Consider the following 15,337-nt stretch of genomic DNA (forward strand, 5'->3'; position numbering starts at 1 on the left):
CCCACGGAAAGTTCTTTGGGTTCTAACCAAAAATCTTGTTCAAAAACCTAACTCGGAGGTTCCCACCCAAGCATTTTCACTCACATTTTTTAAAACCCATAGTTCTAATAATGTAACCAAACACAGCTGGTTCAAACTTTATTATCTGTTTAGACCTTACACTACCAAACGTCAGTTTGAACAACAGAAAACTCACATATATATTTAAACCCACAAAATTCAAATCCGCGAAACAAACAAACCTAAATAAGAACAAAGAGTTGCAATGCCAATTGATCATCCTTACTTTTTTACTCTCTTTGAATCAACTAGTGTGTGTGCACGAGTTGAATATTTTTAGCTCACTAATTCTCCTTCTAATCTCTCTTGATTATGAATTCTTTTAACACTAAAAGGGAGTGCTTAGGAATTCTAAATGGGGAGGAAAAAAATGGCCTACTACAAAGGAGTGGACTACCACGCAGAAAATAGATTTGTCGCATGTCCGACAACGACATGTCAATAAGATTGCTCACTAAACAATGCAGTCTCTCTTTAACTTTGTTTTGAGCCACGAGGAAGAGTTTAACTTTTGTCTCGTAACCTTTACAACGGAAGACTCGCGCCCTCAATTGCGATCCCAAAATGTTTGAAACACCCGAAGTAAAATACAGACCACGCTCGACAATTATCAACAGAAGATTGGTATAAAAGGGAGAGGATAGGACTAAGCAAAGATTCACTCTTTTCTAGGGCCGGTAATATGACTCACGACACGACAATATGATTCAAAAACGACACGAATTTTGCAGGTTAGGGTTGAGAAAACAGATGTTCAGGTCAGAATTTGATCGACTTGAAATTGACACGAAAAAAACACATGTCAATTTCGGGTTGGACTTGCCTAACTCGAACACGACACGAAACTCGTAAAAAACTAAAAAAATACATATATTTTTCATTACATATTTTTAATTTTATTATGAACTTGTGATATCATAATAGTTATACTCAAAATCTTATACTATTATTTGCTTCATTTCAATGGATGTTATTGTATTCTAGTGTGTTACGAATTTTAACTTATTTCTAATATGTAAAAAACTAAATAAAAGTAAACAATTTTCGTGTTAATTTCATATTCACGGGTTAATTTCGTGTTACGGGTCATTTTCATGCCGTGTCGTGTCAATCCGTAAAGTTATCGTGTCGTGTTCGTGTTGCGATTTTTAAAAAATTTCGTGTCACGGGTCATGTTCGGGTTGACTGCAAATTAAAAAAAAATGACCAAAACACGATACGAACACAACACGTGACACGAATTACCACCCCTACTCTTTTCTGATACAAGGCTTTACTTTCTCTTGTTTACATATAATAATATTGAGAAACTTTGTGATAGTTTGAGTACGTAATCGCATAAATGTTAATAAAAGCTCAATAACCACACGACATAGGTTACGTTGAGCTGAACCACTCATGAAATTTGTCTCTTTTAAGCCCAACTCGTGAGGTTTACATGAATATCTTCTCTTTTTTTTTCTCTATTTTTTTCTTTTTTGGAAAAAAAGTATATATATATATATATATATATATAAATAACTGCTTGTCGTTGAGTAGAATATGAACTAACCTGTCTAATTATAGGTATTGTATTGGATAAATAATAAATACACTTAATTAAGTCTTGTCGTAATCACAAGGATTTAACCAACAATTTGCAATATTGTTGAAGCTGAAAGCACATGTTGTGCCATGAATATATCTATCGTCAACTTAATTTAATTAATGCCGCGTTAAATATTTCAATATGGGCAAGGTAATGCAATTGAGACGAATTTCACCATAAAAAATACAAACTATAAAATGATTTGTATTATAAAACTAAGAGATATAAAACTGATAAAAAGATTTTAGAGAGATAAAATGAGAAAGAATAAATCTCTACTATTAAATGCTGATGTCAAAAAATGCATCGAATAAAATGCAAAACGTCTATATTTATAATGCAACTTGAAGTTATTGTGCATTACTATACATTTACGTATTCTTATGCATCGCGCCGCTCGTCTGTTAGAGAAAAGGTGAATTGCCATCATCAGCTATCATTATTATATACGTATTTTATGTTATCTCATTAAAAACCTTATCAAGAAAACCCAATGGGATAAAACCATAATAAGAAAAAAAGAGTACAATCACATAAAACTCACCCTCAAGTTGACATGTACGATGCATCCCGATGAACATTGTAGTGGGAAGTGTCTTTGTGAAAAGATCTGCTGTAATATCACTTGATCTACTCCAAAGTTCTTCTCATACTCCCAAGAGCTCAAAAAGAACAATAATATTGATATTCAATACATTCAATTAGATGACAATGCAGCAGATCTTTTCGCAAATGCACTTCACACTACAATGTTCAAAAAGCATATCCACAGTATCAAGATGCGTTATCTGCGAGATTTATAAAAAAGGCCTGTACATATTAACTTGAGGAGTTTTAGGTGAGTGTATTGTTTTCCCTTATTATAGTTTTATCCCACTGAGTTTTCCTGATAAGGTTTTTAACGAGCCAACATAAAGCATGTATATAATAATGATGTACTCTTTTTTTCTTTGTTATGATTTTTATCCTACTGGGTTTTTCCTAAAAGGCATCATAAGAGGTGGACATCCAAAGGGAAGTGTTGTAAAAGTCAAAAATGATGGTTGTACACCTTTTTTCTTACATACGAGCAATGCAACGCGTGAGAACGCGTAAATGTATAGTAACACAGTAACTTCAAGTTCATTATAAATATAGATATTTTACATTTCATTCGATGTACTTTTTGATATCACTATTTAATATCAGAAACTTCTCTCTCTCAGTTTCTCTCTAAAATCTTTCTATTTGTTTTATATCTCTTGGTTCTATAACACGTTATTAGCACGAGCGTTATATTCCTACTACAAATTTCTACACTTATCAAGTGAAAGGTATGTAAAATGTACTCTTCGTTATAAAACTAAGAGATATAAAACTGACAGAAAGATTTTAGAGAGACAAACTGAAAAAAAAAATCTCTGCTATTAAATACTGATATCAAAAAGTACACGGTATGACCTAAGACCTCTTGGTCTAGTCGTATTGGGGGTTTGGGTGGTGTGAAGTTTGGTTGGGGGGTTGCGGGTTTAAAAAAAAAAAAAGTGCACGGTATGAAATGCAAAACATCTATATATATAATGAAACTTGAAGTTATTATGCATTACTATACATTTACGCATTCTCACGCGTTGCGGCGCTCATCTGTCAAGAAAAAAGTGGACAGCCACCATAGCCATTATTTTTTACTTTTACAACAATCTATGAAATAATCATGTTAAACGGGCTAAAGCAATCCTATGCTCAACACAAATCTGTACATGTTTAATTCGTTTACATTTAAGAAAATTATATTGCAATCAAATGGTGCAATTGTTAACAAAATTCCTTATATTATTGATTAAAACTGATCAAGAAACAGATTAATGGAACTTACAAAATTTGTATCACCTAGAGGCCCCTTTAAATCTGCAAGAAATGACAAGAAATAATTGGATTGTAAAGATATTTCATAGTGTCACCACTTCTATCAGGAAAATAGGCTTTCCGAAACCTCTTCGTTTATAAAAGAGAGATTCATGATTTGTAAGGGCCAGTACCTTGCAGTATAATTGTTGAATGAGGTGAACTGTTACCGGATATGCCTAGGTCGCACTCTAAGAGGGCCATATTGAAGCAAATATGTGTTGACGCGTATTCTCACAATTCTGCCTTCGATTCAAGGTCCTCCGGTGACTGGTCTGCCGTGATTGGATCCTGTGACTGAGGAGGCGTCGCCTCATCTATTTGATCGCCTAAGATCTTCGCAGTGAACTGTCTAGCCTCCAAATCTAGATCTACCCACTCGGAAACAATTCTTCTGGCACCCTTCAAACCCGACAACACAGAATGAAAAGTTCAGAGAATTATCTTTTTTCTTTCCCTTTTTTTTTTTGAGAAAAGGAACAAGGTAAAGAAAGTTGATAATAAGTAATGATATATGTTACTGATGCACTTGAAAATTATATCTACCTGAAGCTTTGGTTCCTTGGTCATAGGATTGTTGCAAAGATCAATTGTTTTTGCCTTTGACTTTGTGGAATTACCGCACCATGACTCACACCACAGCCATTCTTGTGGCAGTGAAAAGATGGGTACTGTGTGCTGCGCATAGTTTGGAAGATCCTGAATGTGAAACAGTCGACATTAGAAATTTGCCTCGTCTTTAAGTTAAGGCCATGAATCTAAAGATAGAATTAGCAAGCGGTCAGATGTTCGATGGAATATAAAACAGTGAGATGCCAGGGATAGTAAAACGTTTTCTTTTCTAAGAAAAGAATATCTGTTTCATTTTCATCATTGGCTGGAAATTGAAGGCGAGTACTTATCCAAAAAGTAACTATTCTTTCTTTCTTTTTTTTTTTTTTTTTGAAAAAGACTATTCTTTCATGATTTATCTTTATATATATTTATGATGATCTCCAGTTGTCATTCATAGGTTGAGATGAAAAGGCAAGTCGAGTGGACATATAGAAGAGTAGGACATATACACTTAATCCCTGTACTTTTGGACATGATCATCACGATGATTATGTTCAACAGGCAAATTGTCATAATGAACTTAAGCCACTTGCCTGATCCAGATTGGATAAACTGTTCGGATCCTTACTAAGAGATTCATAGAAAACTCTAAGATTATCCCCTGCTGCAGTCTGCCGGACTTTCTTCAAATCAACAACGTACAAAGCACTGCAGAACACACAGCAATTATCAAGTCAAAGCTGTTTTTTAAACAAGTCCAATTTCTATATCATGAAATAAGCAAGTGGTAACCTGATATGATATGGTCTACCGCGTAAATGTTCTTTCCAGAAACCCTAATCCACAAAATAAGGAAATGCAGTAAGAAACCAATAGAGTATTAGTATGACAACAATCACAGACTAACTTAACAGCAATCGTGTTTTCCGAGTGTTAACAAAGAGAAAGAGTCATTACTTGTCTCCAAAATCGATATCCATCCATATCCTTGTTGTTATCGCAGAAAGGAGTATATGCTAGCGGCCTTCCTTTTATATCCATGTCATAGAGTTCTCCCATGTCTGCCCTGACAACCTGGTCCGCATCAACGAAAATGACCTGTGGATAGAGGAAGATGTCAAATACACATTTCGGTGTGTCTCAAGAAATGAACAAGCAATAAGAAATGAATAAGCAATGCTAATATCAAGACCTTTTCCAAAGAAAGAGGAAAGATGACATCTAGGAACAAGATTTTGTAAGCCCAAATAATTCGTTGTTTTTCTTTTTGCTTATGCAACCATGTCGGCCACTTGTACGTGACAAGCTCATACTCGAAACCATATTCTTGAGCCATATGAGGTATCACATCCTGCATATCAACAGAACCAGCAATAATTATAAGAGAAGTAATTCATACTGAAAAAATTGTGAATTCCTCTCTTCAAGTATCAAAAATTCGGAAAACAAAGGAAAGAAAAGAGAGATTGCAACTTTAGATATTCACAACCTTGAACTGAGGTGAGAGGTAGTTCTTTATGAACCAGAATTTAACTGGACGATTAGTGTTCTTCAGGACACTCAGAATCATGATTTTCAGAAAACGTTCGTATCTGCAAACCACAAAGAAAACGAAAAAGTAAACAGAACAATTTGTTAATAACAATAAGGGAATTACCAAATTGATAGGACTAGGGTCCTCAACAAGAAAATTAAATCATCATAAAGTAACTTATTTTATTTTTTGCTGAGAACTCGATAAAGTAACTTGATAGACAAGAACATCAGAAAAGAGCTATTTAGACAGTATAGTTCTACTACCAAGAAAAAAAAAGAACAAAAACAAAAACAAAAACACAAAAAAGCAAAAGTAAAAACAAAAACAAAAGGCAGAAAACAACGGGACAATTACAGGTAGATCAGCGACAGAAATTATCTAAAAGAAGCAATACTTACAAGTGTCCAGAAGCTATTGAAAAAATATTTATTGTTTTTCCATGTCGTCCTCTCTTTCCTTGCTCCTAAGAAGTTAACAATAAAGAAAAGGTTATCACCATATAAAAACCACGCTTTAGCGAAGATTTTAACAAATAAATTTGTGCCAACATGTCAAAGTTCACGTCAAAGTTCATACTTTGGTGGAGACACCAAAACTTTATTCAAAGACAAAACAAGTACAAAGAGGAGAAAAAAGAGAGAGAGAGAGAGAGAGAGAGAGAGAGAGAATAAGAGGAATAAATAGATCAAACAGATATGTGAACTGTATGTTTTCAAGATTCAACATATAAGCAAATGAACAAACGAAAACCTAGAAAGAAACATAAAATTCCCCACCACTAATGTGCTTTTGCTCTTCTTTGATTGCTCGCTGCCACCAATAATACCAGAAGCCCATTTCAGAAGGTTGGAGTTCCAGCTGTTTCCCTGCAATAATTCAACCAGAAGACAATAGTGTAATTAACATCGACCTAATACAGCAGATAATAGGAAGCTAATAGCAGCAAGCACTAACTTTTTTGTCATCCTGTGAACTGTCATCGTCATCCGATACCAGCAACTTCTCATGCTCCTTTCCCTTCTTTTTCACTACTTCCAAATGAACTACTTTACCTCGCAAATCGTCCATTGTGATTCGCTTTGACAACGGCTTTTGCTGATTTCCATCACCACTTTCCTTGAAATCATAAAGCTCGGAACTTCTACCAGGAGCAAGTTGCAAATACCACACCCCAGGAGAGACTTTCATTTGCCAATATCCTAGATTGGCCATTACAAGAGTATCAACCAAGTGGGGTGTAGTCTTAGTGCCAAGAATCAGTTGAAGGCCTCTGGGAGGATCATGATCTTTCTCAGAACAATGACCTGCTTAGATATGGCTTGTAAATACATAACAGAATACAATAATCTCTCACCTCGTAACTTGCACTAAATTATATCCACACTTGTGAAAAGACTGCCGTACCAGTTAGAACAAGAGCTTCAAGTTCAAATACCGCTTGCAATGTTCGCGTGTCACCAACATTCTCAAGTAAAATATTGTCCATGTCATGGCTGTCAATAAGAATGAAAAGAGAAATAGAAAAGGGGAAATAGTGAAAATGATTGAAGTCGTAGTACATTTTTTTCCACAAATTCTACATTTCAGAATAGGGATATTAAGTACCAACTCTAGAATGAAATTAAAGGTTTTCATTTTTTTTTTTCCCGACTAGAGGAAGAGTGCACAGGTTAAGAAAAACAATCATACACGGCAATCACAGGCTCAACAAGCCATGGCTCAGGAACATCAAGATTCATGGTCAGAGTTTTGGACAATGGCATGTTTGTGAAAAATGCTTTAGGTCCATCTATTGTCTGGTCAATGCTGCTAAAGTCATCCTGCAAAGTATAGCAAGACTTAGATACCAAGCTAGAACTTTTCTTCTTTTTTTTTGGCATAGATGGCACTACATATCTGTAGTAATTCTTCAGAGGAAGATCAACAAGGGAACTCTGCAAGGAAGAAAGAAATTAATTCCTCAAAGCACGTGTAAAAGCTTAGACAATTATGTTAGTAAAGGTACTGCAAGGAACACAATACATACTTCATATGACCTGTGCATAATACTTCAAATAAAGATGGTAATTTTTCTATGAACAAGATGCTGCTCTTGACTAATGAAAGGCATCCAACTATTGATCTTTTGATATTCGTGTGCACGCACACGTGTGTGAATCTGATATATTTTTTTTTGGGGGTGACATAGAAAGGGTTTATTTGTGGAGAAAGTCAAAGCAATTAAAAGAATGTATATGAACAGCAGATAACACAAGGACAAATATGGCAAGATTAGGGACAAAAGAAGGGAGAAAAAGACTAAACAAAATATGGCGAAGTTATTGCATATTGACATGCATGACATGGAAATAACACAGAAGAAATAGTCTCACCATTGGATTTAGAACAATCCTCATACTAGGCTGAACATATTTCCACAAAACACGAAGAAGTGAAGAAACCTTCTGGCCAGTTTGACTCAAAGGATCAATCACTGCATCAATATGGATGCTTGAATTCTCGTTGCCTAAGATAACAGCACTGCAGGAAAATTAAAAAACAAAAATGTAAGACCTAATGAACATTGAAAACACCAAATTCAAAAAACCGTAGCTCCAAATTCTCTATCAAGAATCAACAATTAAAAGTCTTACTCAGATGTTTATTTGAAAATGTTTCAAAAATTAGGCAAGTTGGCATGATTGTGTGCATGTGTATATATAGAGAAAGAAACAGACTTTGACAAAAAGGAAAAATACCTATGTTGTGCATGTAAAACCTCAAAACGCGCACTTTCAGAACTGCGATCCCGCATTGCCATTGAAGACGAAACCAACATTACAATATCACTGATGAATTTGCTGCAATTTCAAATTGCAAAGATCATGAGTTCCTTGCTGCTGCGTCATGTACAAACTAGAGGGAAAGGAAATAAATGAGTTGCAATAAATTACACATGACATAAATTTGACTAAATTATGTTAGGGTCCAACAAGAACACATAGACAACTGTCCTAATTATTTAGCCCTTCTGACGCTAAAGTTCTTGAGTCAAAACTTGTATCTTTCGTTTATTTTACATTTCACAAGTTCTAAAGCTAAAAGTAAAGTAACATAGCAAATATTTCAAGATTTACTAAAAAGAGACTGGCTTTGCGCTCGCCAAATCTTTTTTTTTCCTTTCTTTTAATAGTCATGTTTTAAAAGAAAAGAGAAAACATAAAGGAGGATAAAAATTGGTCCAGAAAACAACGTAAAGAATAAACAAAAACTGAAACAATTACCACATTCTGCCAACTTCAGTAAATCATAACAGGAAAAGAAAAAACAAAAGCAAACAAGCAAAAAACGCAAAAAAAAAAAAAAGAAAAAGAAAGAAAAAGAATCCTGTCCTGCATGATTTCCTGAAAATCTTCTCGAAAAATAGGTAAGTCCCTTTCCAACCTAATAACCCATTTGCTTTCCTACTTTCTCCACCACCCCCCAAAAACTCTGTAGCAAGAAACACCTGCAGCTAAAAGGGGTCCCCTAAACTAAACCAATTTCCTTCAGCAACAAGTAACAAGACTAAAACCATAGAATGTCGCTGAGAACAAAGATTTAACTATCTTTTGGTTGGAACAACAATTAAGGCCAACAACCTAGAGGTTCTTTTAGTAACAGGGAAAAGTGTATACATTGTAACAATCTTCCTCCTCATCAGTAAAGTCAAAACAAAAATTGAGTGCACCATAAAGTCCAAATAAATTTTAAAATACATATATAATAATAAAATAAAATAAAAAAAGACCACCACAAAAAGGAAGAGTATCCAAGAAACCTTGTTAGTGTATCAGGATCCACATCTTGCCAGTTCACTTCGTCAATAATTTCCACAATGAGCTTTATTCTCTGCTTAAACTCCACTGACTCCAGAAGATGCAGATCATGGCTCAAAAACGTGCTTCCATCACTTGGATACATCACCTAAAAATACCAAATCATGCAGTTTATATAAAAAACAACAATTATGATTTCATACGCATTTAAAATTCCACATAATATGAAAATGATTACACAATTGCAAAGACGAAAGAAATAATCCATTACCGTACTCAGAATCATTAGCAAACACAGAGAAAAATAACATTATATAAATGGCTAAAGAAATATTAGCTCTATCAACAAATCTAGAATCCTAATTACCAAAATCAATCAAAATAAGTATTAATATCACATTTCCATGGTAAGCTTTTTTCCACGTCAACTCACCCTTCCATTAGTAATGACAGCGCTGCCACCCGACTCAAGCCCAAATTTCCTATATAAAAGCTGTGTAACCTGAAAAGTAAAATAAACACTCCAATAAGCTTAGAGATGAAAATTCCCAAAACTTCTTAAGATTCTTCTTAAAAATAGCTTTTGAAGAATCCTCTACTATTTAACCATTTTCCACGAGCCACAGAAAATATTATGAAGAGAAAATATCAGACTTATTTAATTTTTAATAGATTACAGAGATCAGAAGTGAAACCGTATACCTTATTGTAATGTTTTCTCAAATTTTCAGCAGAAAAATCAGAGAGAGCAGTGATGTAGGTTTTGGATGACAACCCATTAGCCACAGCAATCTCAGCAACTTTGTCTATAAACGTCGGAGTGCTCCCAGAAGCTTCAGATGACATAGGCAGGAAATTGTTCTCATAGAATGAGGACAACTGGTCCAAGAAGTCTATTACATTTTTCTTATGACTGCATGAGACATCCGTCAAGCAGTTAAGATCCACTGAACTATGAATTCGTGACAAACCATTATGCTTTCGTAAACTCAACACACCTGAATGAAGAAGTGGTGATTTCAAACGCTTTCATAAAGAGGAGGCTAGAGGCATCAGCATCATGATTGCAATTAAATAGCACACCCAATCGGGCAACCTTTGATCCTTTCATCTGCGTCATGATACAAAAGTCAAAAACTTCAAGTATGGACACAATCGTGGCAAAGAGATAGTGATGGGTCTATCATGAAAATAACAAAGACGTAGCATATGGGTTATAGATATTAACCAGGTAGCGTAAGCCTTCATGAAGCAACTTCATTCCTTTTCCCGATGTGACATCAACAGCAAGAAGATGAGTCACAGGCTTCAAATCATCAACAGCTGCATAGCAAGGAATAAACCACCGGTCAACAATGACTAAGCAGGACAATAGATGAAACTAAAGAATTCAACTAAATGAAGCTTACTTCCAGGAGAATGCAGGTAGTTAACATTGTTTAGAACAACTTCATCTCCAAGAATGAATGCAGAAAGAGAGATGAATCTTGGCTTTACATCAGCAATGATCTACAAAAAGAGATTATACAAAAAACCATTAAAAATACATCAAACATAAAGCATATGTTTTCCTAAGAGATGCTACTTCACCTGTGGATTATAGCGGCTAATACCACTTTCTGATAAAAATTTGTCAAGTACATCTGTGTGAGAATTTATATGCCCGTAGTAAACCTGCTCCTGTATTCTTGGAAGCTCATCATTCATTGCATTCATAAGAGACTCCTGAAACAAGTATCATAATCATCATAGAACATAAGAACAGTTTTGTCGTAACTACAACAAATTAAAACTAGCGAATCAAAAAGAATTAAAGAACTTCCAGCAATAAAACTTGCAAGACTAAACTGATTAATAGAAAATAATTGCAAGACTAGCTAACCCATAATAATCACTTTTCTTATAATCTATAAAAACAGAAATTTATTAATAACGGAAAAGGAATTGCAAGATATGACAATATTTTATCATTAATCAAGATATCAATTTAAAAAAATTAAATAAAAACCAAAAATGCACAAATCAAAACAATTCCTTCCAACCGAATAAAACCATCATAAAGAGGAACCACACGGAATACCTCGGTAGCCCGTATCATAAAGATGCCCAATACTTTAATCCTCTCCCACAATGATCTGCATCTTCTTTTATATTTTCTTTATTTTATTTTTTATTTTTTTTAGTGATAGGAACATCCAAATACGAGGATGGATCCCATACGGAATGAAGTTATTCGTACTAAACTAGGTGTAGCACCAATAGAAGATAAGGTGCGGGAAAACGTGGTACGGGCATGTACAACATAGATCGTTAGATGCACATGTTCGTGCTTGGGAGAACATCCAAATACCTAGTACTAGAAGAGCGAGGGGTAGACCAAGAATTATTTGGGCCGACGTAGTTAGGCACGACTTTCAAGATCTAAGGATTCAGGAGGGTCTCGTGTTTAATAGAGCAGATTGGAAACAAGAAATCCATATAGCCGACCCCAATTAATTTAGGATTAAGGCCTGTATTTGTTGTTGTTGGTGATAGGAAAAGCCCCAATTATTGATAGTTAATCAATCACAAGAAAAGAGGATGAGAAATTGTGATGATTGAATTAAAAAAAAAAGGCAGAGCGGGGCCAAAAATCTGGCCATACAATAATATTGCCACACAACTCAAACTTATGCTACAATTGCAACACTACAGATTGTAGCCACTTTGCTACCAATGCCCCATAATTCTGTCCACAAACAAATCTATTCATCTTCTTGGTATTTGCCTAAGCAAGATTAAATTCCTTTTGTAGATAGGACCAAAGCTTCAATGTGTATTTAGAATCAAGAAAAGAATAGTCTAAGCGGTAACCATTTTCCTTGCATCAAAAAACACAACATCATGGAAATAAAACCATACAGGGAACTTCTTTCAAAAAAGAAAAGAAAAGGAAAAAAGAAAAAGAAACACACGCACGCACGCGGGCGCATAAAATTTAGGTAACTCTTCTTTGCAACAAATGTAAACCCATGTGAATTCTTAGGATAGATTTAAACATGTTAAGAGTCCACTACCACAAAGTTTTGCAGGACGGGCCAAACACCTAGTACACACAGTAAAAAGTCTCAGGCTGTCAAAGACAAATCTCAAGATAAATGCCAATGTTAAAAATGTCAATGGCTCACTCAAAGATAACGGGTGCGTTTGAAATTGGTTTCAAAATAATTTTATTTTCAATAAAAAGTAAAAATGAAATTGTTTTGAGAATCATTCTAGGACCATTTCTGAAATTGCGTTTGGTTGGTTTTTTAAGAGATTGTTTTGAGTATAAGAAAAAAGTGAAATCGTGTTTGGTTATAATTATTAATTAATATATTATAATATTGTTGATAAGTACTAGAAAATGAAAACAAAAAAGGGAAAACAACTTCCAACCGTTTTCTAGTTCCTTCACAAAAACCATTCTCACTGTTTTTGTTTTCAAAACATTTGCTAAACAAACGTAGTTTCATTTTCATTTTCATTTTTTGCTTCTCGAAATACGTGAAAACCGTTTTCAAAAAGGTTCTAAACACGCACAACATTTTAGTTCGCCCAGCTCACATGCTAATAGACTCTAGTTGATCCACAAGAAAAAATAAATAAAATTTATAGTTAATGATAGAATTATCAGAGAATCCAAAGCAATACCTCGTTAGTATCAAAGACGAGTCCGTTCATTAACAAGCAACACTTAAGCTTCGCCAGGCCCAGCTTAAAGACAAGCATGGTGCTTTCTTCAGACAATTCCTTAAAAGTTTTTTCCCTTTGTAGGTTGAGTAACAAATCTTGAGGAAGAGATTTTGCCTTTGGCCTACAGGAAGAGAATGAAATCACCCAATAATCATCTCAGTTTGAGGCTATCAGTCAATGCTATGAGAGGAAAACCGCATGAACAAGAACTCACCACCATTATATCAGATGTCAGACATATAAGTTACATGTTTATTAAAAAAAGAAAAAGAAAATATAATTTATATAAAGAACTCACAAGATAGTTTCTACAAATGCTCCTTCCACATGCTGCCTTTCCATAGCATCATCGTCAGGACCATCTGATTCAATCCGCAATTTATTTACCTATCAAGAGAAACAATCACTTGTAGAGTTGCATTTTTTTCCTTCCCCCAACATAAGAAAAGTAAAAAACTATTAGAGAACATGTCAACCAAAAAGACATAAAATATAATGGTAGGAACAACTCATACATTGCTCATAAACTGGAAAGCTGTTTGAATTCCATGATTTTCCTTAACATAAAGGAAGAGACGTATGATCTGCAAAGTAAAAGCACCATCAACATTTCATAAGTCCGAAAACTTGGAAAAGAAACTTTTTTTAAGAGTTCCCATTAAGAGATAAAAAAGAACTTCGTAGGGTGAACAAGCAGCAGAGACACTATAAAAGCTGATAATAATCTCCTTTAACCAAACGTGAAAAAAGGACCTCAAGGAGGATAGCAGAAGCTAAAGGAAAAATTACCAAACTAGATAAATCTTCCTCATTCAAACCGTTGTCATCCACAGAAGTATTTATTTCACCTCCACTCTTTTCAATTTGCTTGATCAAATTCGACGAATATAGTATGACCCCAAATCTCATGGGAAAACTATTCTCATACAAAGATGTTATCATGTCAATTGACTGCAAGATTCCAATCATTTAAATCATCAGCAGCCAGATATAACAGAATAAGTGAGAACCTTCTTTCACGAGAAGACGTAAACTTGCCTCAAGACCACATATGGTAGCCGGATCAATAACATAAACAGCATGAAAAAGGTTCTTGCGAATGTACCGTAGCTGACCAGGGAAAACTGGCATCAAAATCTGCACAAATTCAGAAACTCTTTTATTATAAAGCCTTTCACTTGCAAAGCCATACAACTGGAATAGGGAGGAAAATATAAAAAAATAAAATAAAATAAACGCTAGAAATTCAGAGAGGATATTTTCTTGCCTCATTTATATTGTTCCTCCATCGCTTATACATCGCATCTTCTTCTAAATTATTGAGATAATGGACATGATTTGAGCGAAAATCAACACGGAACATACTGGAGTCTGGGGGAGGCAGAGTTGACAGGAGTTTCCGAACAGAGGAATGAGGAATCTGTGATTAATAAGATTTTCAGTATCTTTTTTTTTATATAAGAAACGAAAACTTCATTAAATACGTATAAGATTTTCAGTATCTTTTAGTTCCTTAGGAGCCTTAATACCACTGGCTAACATTTTTCTCAATACAAACAATGACCGGGGCCGAGGTGCTAAGGCTAAGACTAACCTCAAGCCAGAAATATATTAGATTTCATCCCCGTGCCTAAGCAAGGCCCATACATTTTAGGTGAAGAGAAAAGCATAATAACGATGAATGTTTGCAACAAACTTTATCTTAGAAGGAACCAATAATTATTTATGTAAAGAAAGCTCCCAAGTAGGATATTTCTTCCAGATTAAATTAGTTGCATAATTTCATCTTTTGCTCTGAAATAGTTACGTAGGAAGGGCTCAAACTAAGTACATAGGAACATATAGAAAAGAACAAACAGAAGGAATAGTAATATCAGCAATTCGTTCCACTAAAATCAAAAGTTACAGACCACATTCAACCACGATTTCTTGATCAAGATATATAGGGTGCGTTTGGAATTGATTCCAAAACGTTTTTGTTTTCTGTACGAAAATGGAAATGAAAACGTTTTTATTTTCATTTTTGAATTATTTCTGAAAATGCGTTTGGTAGTTTTATTTAGAGATTGATTTCAGTTTTAAAAAAAACTGAAACTGCGTTTGGTGGTTTAATTTTTGAAAACATGTAATAATATATTAAATAAATAATATTATTAAATATATTAAATAAATAATATATTAAATATATTAAATAAATAATAT

The 15,337-nt window shown here is 34.4% G+C and overlaps 1 protein-coding gene across 2 annotated transcripts in view; it reads right to left on the reverse strand.

The window, feature by feature from the left end:
• Positions 1–3,119: 3,119 nt before the first annotated feature.
• The window catches only part of LOC21399764 (UDP-glucose:glycoprotein glucosyltransferase), a 20,760-nt gene continuing 8,542 nt past the window's right edge, over positions 3,120–15,337 (reverse strand). Inside the window, exons 10-38 of one of the 2 annotated variants that reach the window (XM_024168670.1) lie at positions 14,403–14,555; positions 14,174–14,272; positions 13,925–14,086; positions 13,651–13,719; positions 13,434–13,522; positions 13,094–13,256; positions 11,012–11,146; positions 10,831–10,930; positions 10,650–10,744; positions 10,420–10,532; positions 10,124–10,334; positions 9,855–9,923; positions 9,424–9,569; positions 8,363–8,464; positions 7,997–8,144; positions 7,502–7,558; positions 7,314–7,444; positions 7,029–7,117; positions 6,579–6,928; positions 6,401–6,490; positions 6,023–6,087; positions 5,577–5,679; positions 5,280–5,438; positions 5,045–5,185; positions 4,880–4,923; positions 4,681–4,795; positions 4,079–4,231; positions 3,667–3,934; positions 3,120–3,535 (exon numbers count right to left, since the gene is read on the reverse strand). In XM_024168670.1, coding sequence (XP_024024438.1) covers positions 3,767–3,934; positions 4,079–4,231; positions 4,681–4,795; positions 4,880–4,923; positions 5,045–5,185; positions 5,280–5,438; positions 5,577–5,679; positions 6,023–6,087; positions 6,401–6,490; positions 6,579–6,928; positions 7,029–7,117; positions 7,314–7,444; positions 7,502–7,558; positions 7,997–8,144; positions 8,363–8,464; positions 9,424–9,569; positions 9,855–9,923; positions 10,124–10,334; positions 10,420–10,532; positions 10,650–10,744; positions 10,831–10,930; positions 11,012–11,146; positions 13,094–13,256; positions 13,434–13,522; positions 13,651–13,719; positions 13,925–14,086; positions 14,174–14,272; positions 14,403–14,555 — 3,519 coding nt within the window. In that variant the 3' untranslated portion in view covers positions 3,120–3,535; positions 3,667–3,766. Of the gene's footprint in view, positions 3,536–3,666; positions 3,935–4,078; positions 4,232–4,680; positions 4,796–4,879; positions 4,924–5,044; positions 5,186–5,279; positions 5,439–5,576; positions 5,680–6,022; positions 6,088–6,400; positions 6,491–6,578; positions 6,929–7,028; positions 7,118–7,313; positions 7,559–7,996; positions 8,145–8,362; positions 8,465–9,423; positions 9,570–9,854; positions 9,924–10,123; positions 10,335–10,419; positions 10,533–10,649; positions 10,745–10,830; positions 10,931–11,011; positions 11,147–13,093; positions 13,257–13,433; positions 13,523–13,650; positions 13,720–13,924; positions 14,087–14,173; positions 14,273–14,402; positions 14,556–15,337 lie in introns of both variants that reach the window. The other variant, XM_024168669.1, reaches the window with a different exon arrangement.

Source organism: Morus notabilis, unplaced genomic scaffold (assembly GCF_000414095.1).
Source record: "Morus notabilis unplaced genomic scaffold, ASM41409v2 Scaffold1285, whole genome shotgun sequence".
Lineage (NCBI taxonomy): Eukaryota > Viridiplantae > Streptophyta > Magnoliopsida > Rosales > Moraceae > Morus > Morus notabilis.